Below are 17771 nucleotides of genomic sequence, written 5' to 3' on the forward strand. Positions count from 1 at the left end.
GAGATGGTAGGGCTGGCCTTTTAGATTCAAGTAGCCCCTTAAACTTGGCACTGTTATGTTTTAGCGTAAGTCAAGTGACTTAAAAAAAACCCCCAACATCCAGCAACTAAGTAAAGCTTGTTATTTCCTTTGAGGCAGAAAATCTCAGCTGAGAGCAGACCTGTTTAGTTTAGCGTTATTATCTGCTTTTCTCAGCTGGAGAGTCTGTTGGCAGGGGGTGAGGGTTTTTGTTTTGTTCTTGTTCAGAACTGGACTCTTTGGTTTATAACACACATGTACACACACACAAACACGTGCGCTCGTTGGAGTTAGAGGAATTTGGGTGTAGTAGGATTTAGGAGATCCATATTCAGGCTTTCCTGGTTCCACAGAGACTCCTGCTTGTGTTGTCTGTGCAGCGTGTCCTGCGATGCACCTCTCTGTTCTCATTCAAGTAGCATTTCAAGCTGTGAGTTTCTGTGTATGAGCTTGTTCTGTTTCAGCTGGTGGCTGAGCCCACCCCATCACTACTTTGTGCTTGGGCTTACAAACTGCTGGCACAGCTTAGCCTAGGTAAAGAAAATCCTAATTTTGTAGCCTGGATTGTGGGAAACAAATGCCAGTTATGTCCGTGCGCTCCTGAGACGTGATGCAAACCTGTGCCTCTAGGGCAGGCTATGTGTTTTATGTGCACGCAACTTGAGGGTGAATAATCTTTGCTTATATGGATATAAAATAACATGTAAATACCCGAGTGTAACCAGAGGATTATGGAACTGGGTGGGAGAGTGAGTCATAGGCATTAATTAAATCCCAAACCCCAAGTGTCATGATGAACACTCCAGCATGCAGTAATAAAACAGCAAAATACAAACACAAAGGAGAACATTGCCTACCACAAAAGACCTCAAAAGTCTCAAAGCGGTGGTGGTTGTACTAATCTGGAAAGGACATTGTACCTCCAGCTGTTCACGACGGTGTGGGGAAAAGATGAGCAGTAGCTTATTGATGTCTCTGGGGTTTAGTGTTAGAATCTAGGGTTGAACTCAAGTCAGTGGAGAGTTTGGTGAGACTCCCTGATGGTAAGGGTAGCAACACCGCAGGAATAAACTGCTCAAGAGCATGTGGGGAATGTGTAAACAGAACAGTTAAAGAACAGGTTAGAGAGACACGTCAGGCGTGACTGCGGGCATTGACAGTCCTGCCTGTAAGTGAGAGGCTGAGTCAGGTGAAATCCTGTGCCAGACAGTGACGCGGTGACACAGGGCCACGCTTTTTCAGCAAGACTGTCCCGTGTTGCTTACCAGCATCCTGTTGCAATGTGGAAAGGGTGAAATGAGGCTGGAGAAAGCCTCCCTCTGTCCATTAATCTTGTCATCCTCGACCTGCCTCCATTCCACTCCACTGGGGCAAGAACAAAATCCTCTTTTTTTTTTAATGCAGATTTTGTACGTTAGTCATAAAGCTATAAAACCACTGGAGAGAGAGATAGATGTGTTTGAAGGCCCAAAGCGCTGGCCTTTTGGGATGTTGCTTAGGTGGAGATGACCATAAAAAAAGGAAGAAAATACCACAGGCCATGTTAGTTATCTGTTTAACTGCAGTGAGTCTGATGTCTTTGCTCAGGGAAAACTGAAGTGCCCCTTTGCCTGCAGGCTTTATAGTAGCAGACTACCTCCTACTGCCTTCTAAAAAAGCAGAGGGTGTAGGAAATGCTGTTTGACTCTATCGGTGATTAATCTTTCACCAGACCGAAGCAAGCTTGTGAGTAACACATCTAATGCTCACTTTTAAGACTGGATTTTTGGCAACAGTCGGGACCCTTTGTGACACCTGGCAGCACTGGAAACCTCTAAAAAATGTTTCTTCCTATTGGTAATATGTTGTGCCATACCCAAAGTGTAATGAGGGGGGGTTTCTGGGTGAGCCTTCAGTCTGTCCTCTTAGGGTGACTTGCTACTGGCTCTTACTCTGAGATGCTGCGGTTTGAGGGTTTTTTCTGGACTTTTGCTGGTCAGACACCTGAAGGTGCCCTTCCAGCACAAATTGGCTTTCTGGAGACAGCCTACAGAGCTCAGAGACGTGAGCTGTGTAAGCAGGGCTTTTGCTTCATACTGTGCTATGAGTAGTATGTTGTCACACTTACCTACGTGTTCTTTGGTTAGGTTCTTAATTCTTTGCCTTTTCTGTTAATCACAGGTTTTCCTACCCTGGTAGTATCCTTTTTAAGACCATGACTTAAAGAACCAAGGATTTATTTGCAGGTTGTTGGTGTTCCTGACGATCTCCATCTCCAGGAAGTGGGAGCAGAGATAACATTCCAGATTGAACTCAGTAAATCATAGATTGCACCCGTGTCCTCTTCACTTTCTTTGATGTAGCTGTGATCTTGGATGTTACAGCCCTAATGCAAAGTCTGCCTCGTTACTGTGGCTTCTTAATTAAACCTCAAACCACTTTAAAAACAAATCTGGAGGGAGTTGTTGTATTTTTCTTTGAATGTGTTAATGCTGACATCTCTAACTTTAAAGGTGTTGTAGATGCTTTATAAAGCAGAAAAAACAATGTGCAGTGATCCTGACCATTCCAATTCCTTATGTATCAAAGCAGAACATTTCACAGTGCTGCTCCCAGTTTCTGGGTGCATTTGGTAATAAAAAAGGGGTAATACTGGAACAGAAAACTGACTTTGGGGTGAAATATCCTGCCCTGGAAATGAGCAGCTCAGAAGTGATAGAGCAATTCCATCAAAAGGGGAGAAACGGGATTTGAAATGGTACAGTTTTTGATGGGTATGGTGCAGTAATACCCTTGTGCTGGGCGATGGAGGAGTGAAATAAAAGATAGTAGAAAGGCTGTATTAGTGCAGATTAATACTGACAAATATGTCACTGTAATCCTGATGTTCATCATAGCTGACTAATGGAGCTGTAATTAAAATCGCAAGTCCGTATAAAAATTAACTGGCCAATACTTGTCTGTGTGGAGGGTGACACAAGTTCATCGCACGTGAGGCATGATCGGTAAAGGACTGTTGCCCTTCGCTTTCCTTCCCGCTGTTGCTGTGTTCTTGGTGCTGAGTGTGGTGCTTTTTATAGGAGCTGCTGGGCATGTCTCCTCTTGACAGCGGGACTCACGGTGTGATGCGCAGTAATGCTTTCTGGCAGGAGCAGGAAGTTTTTTCTGACCGTCTCTGCAGCTCAGCAGCCCTGTTGTGTGGTCTGAGGAGAGAATCCCAGCGCACCTTGGTGGTTTTGCCCTCTCCTACAGATGATTCGCTTGTCCATCTTCGCCCTTGGTTTATAGGTGGGGAGAACCAAGACTGGGTTATTCTTTCACCTTTGTTGAAAACTGGCAGTAAGGAGAGAAGCACTGGCACATCCTGGTGCTTTTCCCGTCTGTGCTTGCAGAGCTTGATGCTAATGTTAGCTGAAATTGGCCATTGTCTAAAATAATTACAGATGATTGTATTGCTTAACTTTGCCCAAAGTATTTTCCTTGGCCTTTTTTTCTTTGTGGTGAAGGGTAAGTGCCTCCCAAGTTGAGGTTTGTTGAAGCCATCTCTGTCCCTGGAAAAGATGCACCAACATTTTGGTGCTTCGTGATCGGGAATCACGTTGTAGAATAGTTTGGGTTGGAAGGAATGACAGTTGTATATACACAACCAGGGAAAAACTCTGCTTTTGTTAAATGACTGCATATTATGCCAGCTAGAGAGAGGTGTCGGAGGTGCAGGATGGCTTTCTCAGTACAGCAGCAGAGAAAATGGTTCTGGTGTTGCCAAGTGATGATGTCCAGTGGTGGGTCATGTGCAGTGTCTGTGTGTCAGCTGGCTGTGGCAGAAATAAGTACCGGGAACTATGTTTTAGTAAACGTTGTCGGGAATGGTGAGCTGCAAACGTCCAGTGCAAGAGAGTTGATGGGGTTTTCCTGTAACTGGATCACAGCCTCCTGACTGGGAGGTGTGGGGGTGTGTGAAATAAAAAAATGGAGTGAGCCTGCCCCTGGTACTTAAGAAAATAAATGCTAAGGAAGTTCTTCTGGCTTGTGAGATAAGGCAAAATATGACATAATTCTTGATGGATAAGAATCAGTAAGTATTCGAATTGTGCAAATGAGGAGTGCCTTTGTGCCTGGCTCAGCAAAGCACTTAATTTTAAGTGCCTGCTAGCACAACCGGAGCTTAAAATGCCTTGCTGGCTGGCCCTGGGGGCTAAATATTCCCAGGGCAATTGTTGGGGACATCTGAAAAGCACTTGGCTGTCTCCTCAGCTTCAGTACTAAAGTATGGTAGGCTGTCTGGCATGCAGAGCTTTTGAGGTGGATGAGATAGAGCTAAAACACAGAAAGCTGGAAAGAATTCAGCAGAGAACCACACGCATTGTTTGTCCAGCTCTGAAAAGAATGTCACCCCTGAAGAACAAAGCTTTTAGCGGCATCCAGAAGATTTATCAGGAACTATGGTAATTCCAGATAGTGTTGATTTGTTTGTAGGAGGGTGATGGAGAAAATCCGAAATGAAGCAGTGGTGGTTGTGTGTTTTGAAGTGGGAATTGATGAGTTGACAGTTGGGTCTTTCAAGCCCAGTGAGTTGACTAACTTAACTGAAGAGTGATACCTCTTCCTCAAACCTAGCTGCGTTTGGATTATTCAGCATAGCCTTGGAAAAAAGAGGGATGTGATCTAAGACAAAACTTGAAGATGTTTGCAGAGGGAAGGCTCATCCGTGTGGTGGAGATGTTTTTGTAGCTGTTATTGCAGAGCTCAAACGTGCAGCTGGGAGATCATTGTGCTACGTGTCTTGTTTGCTTCTGAGCAAACAGCACTTAACATCTCTGGGAGGTACTTGCAAGTGTGGATTTTAAAAGGAGGTGTTCTGCCTAATTGTGTTTGGATGAAGTGATTTCTGTTTTGTTAGCGTACCTTCTGTCTCTCACTGGGGGGGTGGCTCAGCATAACAGGGTAACATGGAAAATGCAGCATGTTTTGGGAATGCTAATGGCTTGTGAAAAGGCCTTTGGTCCTGCAGATCCTGAGGAATCTAACCTGCTTCACTTTGTGTGTACAGGGCAGAGTCCAACCAGTCCTCTTCTGGGCTATGATTAACTTGGGGGAAGTGGCCTGTTGAGTTGGTGCTTCAAACACTGGCTGGCTGTGCTTGAACTTGCTTTATTCTGGCTGGGCACGAACAAACCAGGCTTTTTGTGGGGCCCTGTTGTCTGGCAGGTACAAATCCTGCCTGCAGTAATACCTTGTTTTCTTCTCTGCTGTCCAGATAGTTATCTGGGAGGGTGTGTTTGGAGGTCTGGAGCAGGACTGAAATGCAGATCAAACAGCCGAGTAAGTGATCGTGGGCGAAGATACAGTAATTGAGTTGGGAAGGGGCTTCTCAGGACAGGCTGTTTGTCATGGGTCCCCTACCACTACCGCTGACCATGCTGTCCCAGGAGAAGGTGGGGCTGTTGCTTCAGAAGACCTTCTCTGTGCTGGAGGGCAGTTGTGTCCATCGAGGGTAAGGTGTGCAGCGCTCAGCGTTCAGCTCATCCTAGCAGCGCTTTCTGAGCTTGGCTAACTGATACGTTCACCCGTGAAAGGCAGCTCTGGAAGAGCTTATCGCAGAAGGGCTATGGAAGGAGCAACCAATTTCTCTGTAAACTTTCTCACCATAACATTAGTTTGTGCAACGTGCTTGGGAGCAGCATCTTGTGTGTGTTTGCAGGTGAGCGTGGCTGCCTGCCCGTGACTTGCTGGTTGCAAGAGGATTCCAGGCTCGCAACACGTGTGAATCACTTAGATGCAGCAGAGCGCTATCTTCTTACCTTGCGATGAGCTCAGAGAGGGGATCACGTGCAGCTTTGTGCATCTGGTTTTACCGAGTTTAGAAGTGCTTGCCTGGCTGTGAAGAGTTCTGCATCCTGCTGAAATTACAGAAGGGCTGAAAATATAACTACCAGCCCTGGAAACTAGCCAGTACACCGACACAAACCTGCATGGAAAATTGCTCTGGCATCTCTATTGACTGGAGATAATCACAGAACTTCCTTTTTTTTTTTTTTTAGTTTATCCTAAAACCAGTTAGCAAGACAACAGTCAGGCCAGAAATGTGTAGCAAGATAACAGTGTTCCCATGCTGTTGTAGAGCTGTTGTAGAGGTAGATGCTGGCCTAAGTGCAAAAGACAGTGATGTTTCTCAAGAGACCTATGGCTGTTGCTGGCCAATGGTGATCGCGATACTGACTGCACCCTACCTGTTTGACAATGTTAGTGTGTCTTAAGGATGAGCATATAAATAACTTTTTATGTCTTAAAATGAGAGTGGTATTTTAGCTTCTGCTGGCTTGTATGGGAAAAGAGTTGAATTTCCTCCAGAACTTTAAATCACAGGCACTTGTTTACGAATGCAAGGGGGAGCTGTCCCCTGAGCTGAGTCTCAGGCTTAGTTCTTGCTTCTCACCCTTCTGGTGCTTCCAGAGTCTCTGGATTTATTTGCTCTGTTGCATCTGAAGCCTGGACTGGTCTCTTGCCTTTTGCTTTCCATATGTGTACTGGAGAAAAGGCTTTACTGGCAAAGATGTGGGGGTGTTCCTAGTTTCCTAGTGCCTGATGACTTTGCTCCCGTGCTCTGCCTTGTGTGTGACCCACCGTCCCTGGCCACGTGGAGCCCGGCTATCTAACTTCATCTGAGGTAGCGCAGGCTCTTGGGTTGACCTTGGTTGACTTGGAGTTACACAAATTCTGGCACGTCTATCTATAGCGTTGGAGCTGGCATAGTGCATTAGAGCTGGCAGTTCTGGACGTTGGAAGGGTTGCCTTGCTTGCCATTCACTGAGAATAGAAGTAAATGGTCCTGTAATGTGCATCTGGCAGTGCTTCATAATAATTGCTTGGCAATTTGTCTTTGATCTATTTCCTTTCAACTTTGCCCAGATTTAGCGAAGTTGGGAGTTGGGTTGGAATAACTAAGGAGAAATTGGTTGTGGTCTGAGGCTCTGGAAGTGGAAGGTAGTCCTGGAGGATGACCAGGTAGTAATGTTGTAGCTATGTAGTGGGCAAGCTGGAAGGGTTAACTAGTGGGAAGCAGCTGTTAGCAAGAGAGCTAAAAGCTAAAGTAAGTGAATTAATTTCAGTATAATGCTGTGAAAAACCATCAAGAGTTCAGACTAGTGCTGGGTGACCTGTCTGAGCAAAAGCCACTTGTTCAGCGTGACGGTGACCAGGCAGCGAGAGCTGGGCAGCACCCGTCCTTACCTCTGCAAGTTGCAGAAGACACTCTCAGCTTCTGCAGAGGTTCCTCTTCTACTGGGTAATGCTGCATGCTAGGCGAAAGAGGACTCTTAGAACTGTTAGAAAGTCTTTGTTTAGGCAGTGCTGGCTGCGCTCCAGGTGCTTGATCGCTTGGTCCCTTCCTGGGCGGTGCTGAACAGCATCACTGTTCTGGGCTAACGCTGCCAAGTGAAAATTTCAGCTGTCTGTTGGGTCCTCCTTTGCCTCTTCTCTGTCGTACCTCGCTGAAAAATGCGAACTGTGTTTTCTGTCTGCTGATTACCAACAAAGTGGCTGCTTTTGAGGTAGTTGTAGGAGTACAGGTCCTTCTGGAACCGCTTTTCTACCATGAATTGGAAGTGGCCACAGTTGCCACGTGAAAGATTTCGGGAGCTTCAGGATGCTTCTAGCTGGTAACCTACTTACACACCTTAACTTAAAATGATGATGTGGTGCTACTGTTAACCTTTCTTGCAGTGCAACAGTTTCGGGCAAGTGCCACTTTCTTTAGCAGCATGTGCAGTTCGTGAGCAGTTGGTAATAAAAGGTACCGACTTGGAAGGTGAGGAATAGACCAAAGATTCAAAATCATCTCTTGCACACAAGAAACTTAAGAGACTCTCTCTAGGCCTAGGCATGGACCACTGATGGCAAACCTGCCATTTCCAGATGTGCAGATACACAGCGGTTGTTGCATGAGAACCCTATAAGCAGATACACCTGTAGCTCTGACCTTGGCCTGCAAAGACCTGTGGCCTGAAACACACCTGGCAGGAGCAGAACTCCTGTTGTAGCTCTGATTTGTTCTGGCACACGATGTGATCGAGCCCCGTTTCTGTAAATACGTGAGTGAGGCGTGAAGGCCGGTGGCCTGATTTCTCTGCCCTGTCTGCGCACCCACGGCTTCCTTTTGGAAGCCAACTTGCAGGTGCAGGTTCTCAGTATTCCCAAAATTGGCCCGTGTGCCCTGCTCATGGACTTTGATCTCGTGTTCCGAGAGCTGTTTGCGTAGGAGCGTGGTGAGAAGCTGCTGTTCTTCGTGCTCTTTCTCTGCCCCTTTCTGCTTCCCTCATCCTCCTGCTGTTTGACTGTGCTTTGCAGCCCCGTTCTCTGCATGCAGTACTGGGAGTGCTGAAGCCAATTAGCAGCGGAAGGTGTAATGAATGCAGAGAAAATCAAATTAGGGTGGTATTTTTCACACCTCTTCTGATTTAGGTGCGGAATGACTCCTTGAGGGAAGTTAGACATTCTTGATTATGTTGTGCCTTTCTGGATGAAATCCTGGATACAGTCAAAACCTGGTCTCCGTAAACTGTAGTTTGGAAGGAGTATTGCGGTCTGATTTAACCAAGGTGATCAGACCAGGTGATGTATTAGTTGTTTAGAAAGTAAAACTTTTCATCCTTTCTCAAGTGGATGTGGATCATCAAATTCTGCTTCTCCGGTAGCAAAGTCGCTTACTCTAGATTGTTGTGTAAAAATTGCCGTATGTACCCTGATTAAATCAATACTTGTTGTCTCTGGAGAGAGGCATGCTGCTTTTACTAGCAGCAAAATTGTCATGCTTTAATCTGCAGTCAGTGGGAGTTTAATAACAAAGTAACCAAATTGGTAGGTGTGTTTGCAAACGAAGTAAGCTAAATGATTTTTGCACACCTTCCACGTGTGGTGTCAGCAGCTGAAGTTTGCAGGAGTTAAAGGTAAGGGAGGAAAGGACGCTGACAACTCGGCAAATGTTGCAGGCTTCCTCTTCCTGGGATGCTCTCCACCTGACCTGTTCGTCTCTCGCTGCTCCACTTGGAAGATTCTTCAGGCCATGTTTCTGTCAGGTCCCTGAGTGTTGATGTTGCAGTTCTGTATCAGAAAGCATCAACTTAAGTTTCATTTTTTTAAAATATGTCTCTTTGCTTTGAGCCCTTGGGATGGTTTAGCTATGTTCTCTGTTGCGCAGACTGTTGTTTTCTTTGCCAGTTGTCCCTGGTAAGCAAAATAGCACGATGTGCTTATCCTAGTGAGTGGGCTCTAGGAGTGACTTTGTTAATTAGCACGGGATCCAGACTGGAGGAAAGGTGCCTTGCCTGGAGCTTTGCTAATGAGACACTAGCACTTGCTCTGGAGGTACCAGTCCCACTTCAGCTGAAGCAAAAATTGAGAAAGAGGTCCTTGAATTTAGTGGGTCTTCTTATTTTTAAGAAGTTTAATTGATCTATTTTTGCTGCTCAGTTCGTGTTTCTTCCTGCTGAGCTTAGCACTGTAAACAGAGATACAGTATCGTGCTGGCCTCCAGGGCTGGCAGGAGGAGCTGTGGGAGGGGAGTGGAACCCCTGGAGAGGGGGGAAAGCTTGTGATGGGTGATGTCTTTTGATTCCCAAAAAGTTTTGATGATGACTGAGACTCTGTAATAAAAAAAAACAACCACCAAACACTGGGATTTTGTTTGGTTTGTTTTTTTCTTCTGTGGTGTTTAATGTTTTCTCTAGATTTTATCTGTTGTCCATGGAAATGTATAGGAAAAAAAAAAGTCCGAACTTGATTTCTCCAATAATTTTAAAAAGCCTAATGTGTTTCATTAGAGTGCTCTCTTGCTTTTTTCAGTCTAGACAATCTTTGGGCTAAAGCGGGATGTGCAGCTTTGTTCCCCAGAAATGAGACAAATGTGGCTAGGGTAGAACAATAAGGCTACCGCTGCGGCTTGCCAAGTTCTTAAAAGTGGCTGGTAATTTGAGATCCTCAACTTGAGGGAGAGAGTTGGGGTTATTTTTGTGTCTAAGTTTGAGTGCTACGAAGAAATGAGGCCCTCCAGAACTACAGGGGTTTTAAAACCCTTTCTGGCAGGAGTGAGCAGCATCTGTATGGCTTTGCTGCATCCCAGGGCCATGTCCCATTTTTCTGAATCTGAATATCCCTTTTGCAGCCTGGTTATAATTTTTAAGACCTTTAATTGAAGCCTTGACATGTATTTATTTATTTATTCTACTTTCTGTTGCATCTTTTTGCAACTTCTCTGGGGCTGCTACCAGTTGGTTCTGCTCCTAAAAGTCAATGGGGCTTCCTTGGAAAACCTGGTCTGGTTCCTATGGCAAACTATGATGTGTAAGACTAAGGTTTTTGCATGCTAAGAGATACTTTTAACAGCTCTGGTGCTGACAGGCATGTCTTTGGGTGTGTAACTTCTGTGATTGTTTTGGAAGATGAGCTGTAATAGGTGCCATAAAAGCTGTTCGATAACAAATGGCGAGGGTTATACTTTGAACACAGCAGTGTTGTCTGGTCATTTGCTCTTTTTCGTAGCAAAAATAAATCCTAGTTTTAGTAGAAGCTTCAGTGGGCCTTTTGGCTGTGGTGTTTGATTTGTTAACAACTTGTAAGCACCAGTTGTTGCAAGACTGGAGTTGTCAAATGCAACACTAAATTTTACCCAAACGTGGCTTTCTTGCTTGTCACATTTCATTTACATGATGGGGAGAAGCTCATTTAAGTGCTAGATAACCATTAGTAGTAATTATGTACAAGCATGTCAAATGTAACTATGTATCTATTGTTGATCTGATGGTTTCTGGCTGCTTGTAAAAATGGGATTCACCAAAGGGCTCCAACTCCTTTAAAATGAGTATTTGGGATGTGACTAGCTTTTTTATGGTGTGTAACTACAGCTCTCGGTGTAGCGGGACTTCTGAAGGCTGTGGCAGCACTGGATTGTAACGTTACCGAGCAGATTCTTTAGAAGTCCTTAAGCATAAAAGAAATGTGTGCTGTAATATGAGGTAACGGTTGGCAAATGAAGCTGTTGGGTTGTGACGTCGACAGTGTTGTTGTGCTTCCCTTTTTACCGTTGTGCAGCGCTTCTTGGCTCCGTGCGACTTTTTGTTCTGATTCCTTCTGCTCTGCGGGAGCCAGGTGCGAAACTTTGATGCCTATATACCTCCATCCTCAATCGGCTTCCTATTTCAGTCCCAGGACTACAAATGTAAACCCCATAGGTTTAATGCATTTCTAACAGAGATGAAAAGCTTTCATCCTAAACAAGCGTGTCCTGGGAGTCCTGACTTTACTAATAGCAGTGACCACAAAATGAATTGTAAGGTTTTTGTTGGTTTTTTTTTTTCTTTCTTCTTATTTTTTAAAGTACTAATGTCAAACCATGTGTGGGGAAATGGGTTTCTTCTGCTTCTTGAACAAATCAGCTTTGTAATGTAACTTAGATGCTTCAGAAGTTGGGAAGCCTTTTAAGTTTAGGCCTTTGGTAATTCAGTGGATGATCTGTAGCTCTGGTTTCTGTCCAAGGCAACTGTTTATACTTCAGCTTTCTTCTTTGTAATGGAAATTAATGGAACAAGGAAGGTCTGTCTGGCAGGACGAGTAACCGGTGTAATTGCTGGGTTTATGGAGATGTTAAATGTTAACTTTGTTTCCATTAATTGAAGATTTGCCCCCTCGGATTCCTTTTAGTTCCCAGAAATAACTGTCTAGGCTGGGCTGAAAGCTCTTGAGCTGAGCAGGTGGAAGGAGCACTCCCACCAGGGCTCTGTGGGGAAGGCACTCAGCACCTACCGGCTGTGCCCTGAAGGTCGATGGAGGCAGGGACAGGGCTGGAAGCAAGGGCCGAGAGGTTTCTTTGTTAATGAATAGGATGATTTTGTGTCTTCTGCAGGTGGATTTGCGATAGTGTTTCTTGTGAGGACAAACAATGGGATGAAATGTGCCCTGAAGCGGATGTACGTCAACAATGAGTATGACTTGCAAGTCTGCAAAAGAGAAATCCAAATCATGGTAAGTCACCACTTTGTACTGGGGCCCCAGACTGGGCGTGGAGTGGTATGAGAGCCTGGTCATCTTCTGCCTGTGATCTGTGTGGCATCGTGTCACAAACTGTACCTTTTCTTAGCAAAAGTGTCCTTTGGAAAGACCTAACTCCTGGAGTTACGTGACTATGTGAAAATCTCGTCTTGAATTACTTAAATAATTTCAGTGGAGAAGGAAAACGTGGTAGCTGGAAAAGCATAGGAAATTTCAGGGAAATGAGGGGAGGAGAACACTCCTATACCAGCCCCACAACTTAATGGGAAAAGGAAGAGCTGAAGAGGTAAGTGTGGTTGGGGGTGTTAGACTTCAAAGTCTGACAGTCTTCAGTTCAGGGCTAAAGCCTTCAACCTTCTAGACTTCATCAGAAGAGGCTGATGATTCTGATACAACTGTCTCCAAACTCAAATCGGTGCAAGAATGGAAAACTTCCATCCTGAGATTAGAAGCTGTAGTGGTGCAAATGAATCTTTTGGGTTGGCATGAAGGCAGCCTTTGTATTGATGAGGTTGATGGAATGAACTGGTATCTGTGGGGCAGTTGCTGCCTAGGCTTTTGAAACTGGGAAGTATGTACAATAAGCACTGGAATGTTTCTCGAGTTTATTGAATACAAGGAGTTATATGATAGGATAGCTATTTTTAATAGCTGTTTTAAACTTAGCATCTCTAAACAAAGAAATAATGGAGGTGATTCAACTACATTTGCTTAGTCTCGTTGGGAGCCTGGTGACCGTGGGAAGTGCCACGTTTGTAGTTGTGTTCAAAGATACCGGGGAACATCTAGAGCAACTGCGAGGCGGGGAAGGAAATATAAAATCCTCATTCTGCTAATTTACAACACAAGGTATAGGTTTGGGGTAGATCATCTTCATGTCAGCAGCTCTTACCTGTAGCAATTGCAGGTGTGCTTTTTGAAGTAGCTTTTAATTACATTAATACCTTTTAAAGTTAACTTCTGGAGTTTGTGTGATAGTGCAGTGAAGCTTTTGGGCATGGCTTGTCTTCACTGTAGCTAATGCTACTTGGGAGAAGTTGAGATTAGATTTTACATCAAAGGTTTTAGCTGTGCTCACGAAGCTTGTTTACTTGGATTTTACTTGCCAGGCTTTCCATTGTCTCTGTGCCTTTGGTGCCTCTTTGAAACGTGTGGCTAACTTGGAAAGTGAGGGCGAGAAGTATCCTTCTTGCTCGCCAGGTCCGCTTGTCCTGTACTGAATCTTACTTAACCACTAATCTTTGTCCTGAAGAACCAGTACGTCACTAAAAGGAAGTATTTCCTTCTCTTCTAGCTTATGTACAGTAAGAAATTTTTTTTAAACTTAACTGCACTTTTTGCAGCCCTGCGGTGTTACGGTAGAATGTGGCCAGCAGAATCTTGATTTCTTTTACTGGTGAAGCTGAGCATTGAACTGGACTGGCTGTCACACCTGGGAGTGGGTGTGAAGCTGGCAGTCCCAAAGAGAAGTGACTTTTCTCTGCAGGTTTAGTGTGAGTCACGGATAAGTCATTGATATGAGAATTTGTGGTTTAATCCATAGAGTTACTTAAAATAAGGTACTTCTAAAAGCAAGGTTAAAATTTATTTTATTACATTAGTGGGTTTTTTTGAGCATGCAAGGATTTGAGATGCTGTTTTCCAGCAGAAGGGTGGAAGGAGATGAGAAAAGTAAGCGCCACGTGTACTGTGCATGGGCTACCACAAAACATCTGCTCTGTCCTCCCCCCTACGTAAAGGAGGAGCAGCTCCAGGCAGCTTGGCCATCTAGGGGCACATGCAAAAATCTGGACTGATCGCTGAACAAGTTAGTTCATCAGGTTGGCTGTTTCTCAGTTCTTTGTCTCAAATCCTTCTGGAAGGAAACCAGATAGAGACAGAACTCAAGTTTGTTCAGGTTTTGCATGATGATTAATCCAAAGTGACGGAAACTTGCATCTGTACAGGAGAAGAACAGGGAAAAAGCTGTGTGGTGCAGAGGAACCAGATTAAAATGTTGCTCGCTCTGTATCGTTGGTTTATGTTTTTAATTTATTTCTCTTGCAGCGGGATCTGTCTGGCCACAAGAACATTGTTGGATACATCGATTCCAGTATAAATTCAGTAAGCAGTGGTGACGTGTGGGAAGTGCTGATACTAATGGACTTCTGTCGAGGTGAGTGTGGGCTCAACGTATCATTCACTGGTAGATTTGTCCCCTTTCAGTGCTGACAGGGAACTTGCACAACACCTTCCTTTAAAAAAAACCAAACCTGTTCCTAGCCCTGGCCCTTTCTTGGTTCTGAACAAAGAAAGCAAAGCCAAAACTGGATGTGGAGAAGTGGATGATACGTGAGGCTTTGCCCCTGCCCAGGGTGGTCCTGGATCCTTCTGTTGTAAAAGAGAACCTTTAAATATATATTGCTGTTTTCCATAGGCTGGTCCACACAAGAAGTGGTTCTTCTAAAGCTGCCGGGCTGTGGAATTAAATTCTTCTTCACTTCATGTCATATTGCAAGCTTTTTTTCCACTCCAGCCTGACTTAGGATCTTTCTGGAAGAAGCACAAAATAGATGATGTGAAGCCAGAAAGTATTCCTTTTACCTCTGGCCTTTTTGCTTGGCTGTCTCTAGCCAGACAGGCTCTTCCAGTCTTTTCCAGCTGTCCCAAAGCTTTGATCTCTTGTGGCTAGGATGTGTTGTTTGGAAAATGACGCGTGTGCTGTGCTGAAATGCCTCTTGCGGGGATAGTGTTAAGCAAAAATAACATTTTGGCCAGGTGACTTCCGAAGTCTGTGGCTGTTTTGGATGGTGGCAGCTGATGGAAACAGGTATTCTTGGGGCTGCTTGGCTTTTAACAGAAGCCAGGTGCATTGTAGCAAGAACGACTAGATGCTAAAACGCCTTGAAACGTGTATGGTATGGCTTTCTGTTGTGCCGTGCGTGCCCTCTTCACTTGACGCAAGAATCTTGACTGACTTGCGTTGGGTTTGTTTGCTGGTAAAAGGAAGAACCTTCCGTGTAGTTTTGCTGAAGGAATCATTATGTAAGCGCTCTGTAAGCTTCAACCTAAGGATCACAAGGACTGTTGTAAGAAATAAGCCTGGCAGTGCTAGTAAATCCGTACTGAGCTCCACGCTGCAGACCCCGCTGTGGAGGGAAGTACAAACCGTAGCAATTCGGAACGCGGTCCCTCCAGCTGTGTTAGCCTCCCCTCTGTGCTGAATTTGGGGCTAATGGAGTAAAATCTAAGGTGTTTCCTTCCATCTGAAAGGAAGAGAGCTGCAAGGTGGTGTTTCTCAGTGGCTTGCTTTGGCCAGATGCTCTGCTCGGCACACGCCTGCCCGTGGCTCCAGCATTCAGACTGAAGCACGGGAATTGCTGTTACACGTCGGATTTTTCCCTTGTGACTTTCCTTTTGTGTCAAACAGTTTCCAGACTAAGTCAGTGTGTTTTTTTGTGCAGAACTGCACTCACTTTGAGAGCAAAATGTTCGCAGCTGTACTATTTATTAAGCTGAACATTTCTTCTATACCATGAAAATAAAGTTTTCCGACACTTGTGATGTGAAATGAATACAGTTTTGCTTTGCCAAAGGTTTGGGAAGGAGTGTTTTCCCTGTGTGCATAGGGTGTTTCGAGGGGGGAGGAACCGCTGTGTGGGTTATTTTGGAAAGGCTTTGACAGCAACAGAATCCCAAAGTTGAGGCAAATTCAGGACTTGCTCATGGAAAATTGCTTTTGTTTGTCTGGAGTTACCCTTGTTACAGATGGATTTTTAAATTTATTTTTTTTTTTTGGCCAGTCTGTGACTTTAGCCAACCACCTAGTAGTGTGTGGGTTTTTTGAGTGTGACCTTGTCTCGCTCCTCTTGCTTACTTGCTTACAAAATAGTATGGCAAACTATTTTGTGGACTGCGGGTGCCCCAAATTCAGCTTTTTATTCCTCTAGTCTGGCAAAAAAGTCTTGAAGAAAGAAAAAGATGTGGCTTAGTCAGAGTTACGTTGGAGTGTTAATATGGCCAGGTGAGCATGGGCCATAGAAGCCAACTTGCTGCTCTCTTAAGCACTGCTGAAAGACAAGATGAGATGTAACGCCTGCCAGCAGGTACACAAAGCCCTCTGGGATTTAGGTGAGGAAATGAGAATGAAACAAGATGAGCAAGCAGATTGCAAAAAGCCTCTCGGGAAGGCTTGGTGTGAATTTTGAATTTGAACTCATGATGGGGAGCAGACTAAGACAAGTTTACGCCTGGTAGGAGCGGGGCTTAGACCAGGCCAGACCTCGTTTTGCGTACCTGCTGTGATTCTGGGTGTTTGTTTCTCCTCAGGAGGTCAAGTGGTGAACCTCATGAACCAGCGCCTGCAGACGGGGTTCACGGAGAATGAGGTCCTGCAGATCTTCTGTGACACCTGTGAGGCTGTAGCCAGGTTGCATCAGTGTAAAACACCGATAATCCACAGGGATTTGAAGGTGAGTTGTGGGCTCCAGTAATACGGCAGGGAGCGTGCATCCTCCGTAACGTGTCTGCTGCCCGTGCCGTGGCAGACGGGCTTTGAACACCGGCACTGTGTTTCTTTTGTCAGTAATGAGGACAAATGGGCATAAATACCTCTCTCTATTGGAAGATAAAAAAAGTAATGAGCCTCTCATTGCTGCTTACCATATGTTTACCATCTATAGATCTACTTAAAAACCACAAATGTTTGTGAATAATTCTGTTTTGCACAGATGTGCCAGTATGCATCTGATGAATTATTCATGATGACTTTCTGCCACCTGAAACAATATTGATGTTATAAGGTAGTTCACAAAAAACATGCTGTAAATACAGTTCCTGGACCCACGTTAAAAGGGTCTCTCGGGAGATGCTGGCCTTGGGGCAGGAGTCGTCAGAAGCTTTTGAAACTGGCCTCTAACTCTCTGTTGACCATGAAAGTGCATTGTAAAACTCTATGTGCTTAGCTGGGAACAGAGCTAGGCCAGCGGGGAGAGCTTCTGAAAAATCCCATGCCTATAATCAAACAAACAAACAAAAAGATGTTCGCTTTCCTCTCAACTAGCTCGTAAAATGCCTGAATAATATATTTGGCCAAGAAGGAGGCTCTTGTGTGCATTTGAAATTCAGATGTGCTTTGCAGGTCACAGGCTCTGTTTTCAGAGCCCTCGACAGATGTTTGGTTTTGTGCTGCTGGCCGTTGTTTTATAGGAGCAAAAGGTGCCACATGTGCCAGCGAGAGCCAGGTAGTGCAGGGGAAAAAGTCCTCGGGGTCTGGTATGGTTTAGGATGTTTCAAATGATTGTGACCTGCTGCTTAGTCAGTTTGAATATATGAAACAAGTCTGACATCTGTTTTTTCTCCAGTGAAACGTGTGGAGTCTTATCGGTTTGAGGCTCGTATTTAAAGCTGTTAAGGGCTGTGGGCATCTTGCAGCAGCCTGTATAGGCAAGAAAAACTGGGGTGAGAGGATGAGGCTTAGGAACAGGAACCTCTCCAGTTGATATTGACCCCTGCAGTTACCTCTTTGGCAAATCCCTGGGGTTTTTTAATAAAGAGCAAGCGCATTGTGTGGCATGTGAATGAATTCTGGGACATCTGTGATGGATTAGGGAGTTGATCTTGAGCGTTACTTTCCACAGACTTGCATTTGAAATGAACTGTTACGATCGGATGTCCAGCCCTCTATTGCATGCTTAAATCAGTAGAGTTTTTGCAAGACCTGGCTCTTGGTTGGTAAGCTGTGCCCAGGGTCA

General features: G+C 44.8%; 1 protein-coding gene across 13 annotated transcripts in view; it reads left to right on the plus strand.

The window, feature by feature from the left end:
• The window catches only part of AAK1 (AP2 associated kinase 1), an 85447-nt gene that overhangs the window by 14564 nt on the left and 53112 nt on the right, over positions 1-17771 (plus strand). For all 13 annotated transcript variants that reach the window (XM_040617827.1, XM_040617831.1, XM_040617833.1 and 10 more), the window contains exons 3-5: positions 11894-12012; positions 14086-14194; positions 16348-16490. In XM_040617827.1, the coding sequence (XP_040473761.1) occupies positions 11894-12012; positions 14086-14194; positions 16348-16490 (371 nt within the window). The remainder of the gene's footprint in view (positions 1-11893; positions 12013-14085; positions 14195-16347; positions 16491-17771) is intronic.

This window comes from Falco naumanni, chromosome 19, assembly GCF_017639655.2.
Source record: "Falco naumanni isolate bFalNau1 chromosome 19, bFalNau1.pat, whole genome shotgun sequence".
NCBI lineage: Eukaryota > Metazoa > Chordata > Aves > Falconiformes > Falconidae > Falco > Falco naumanni.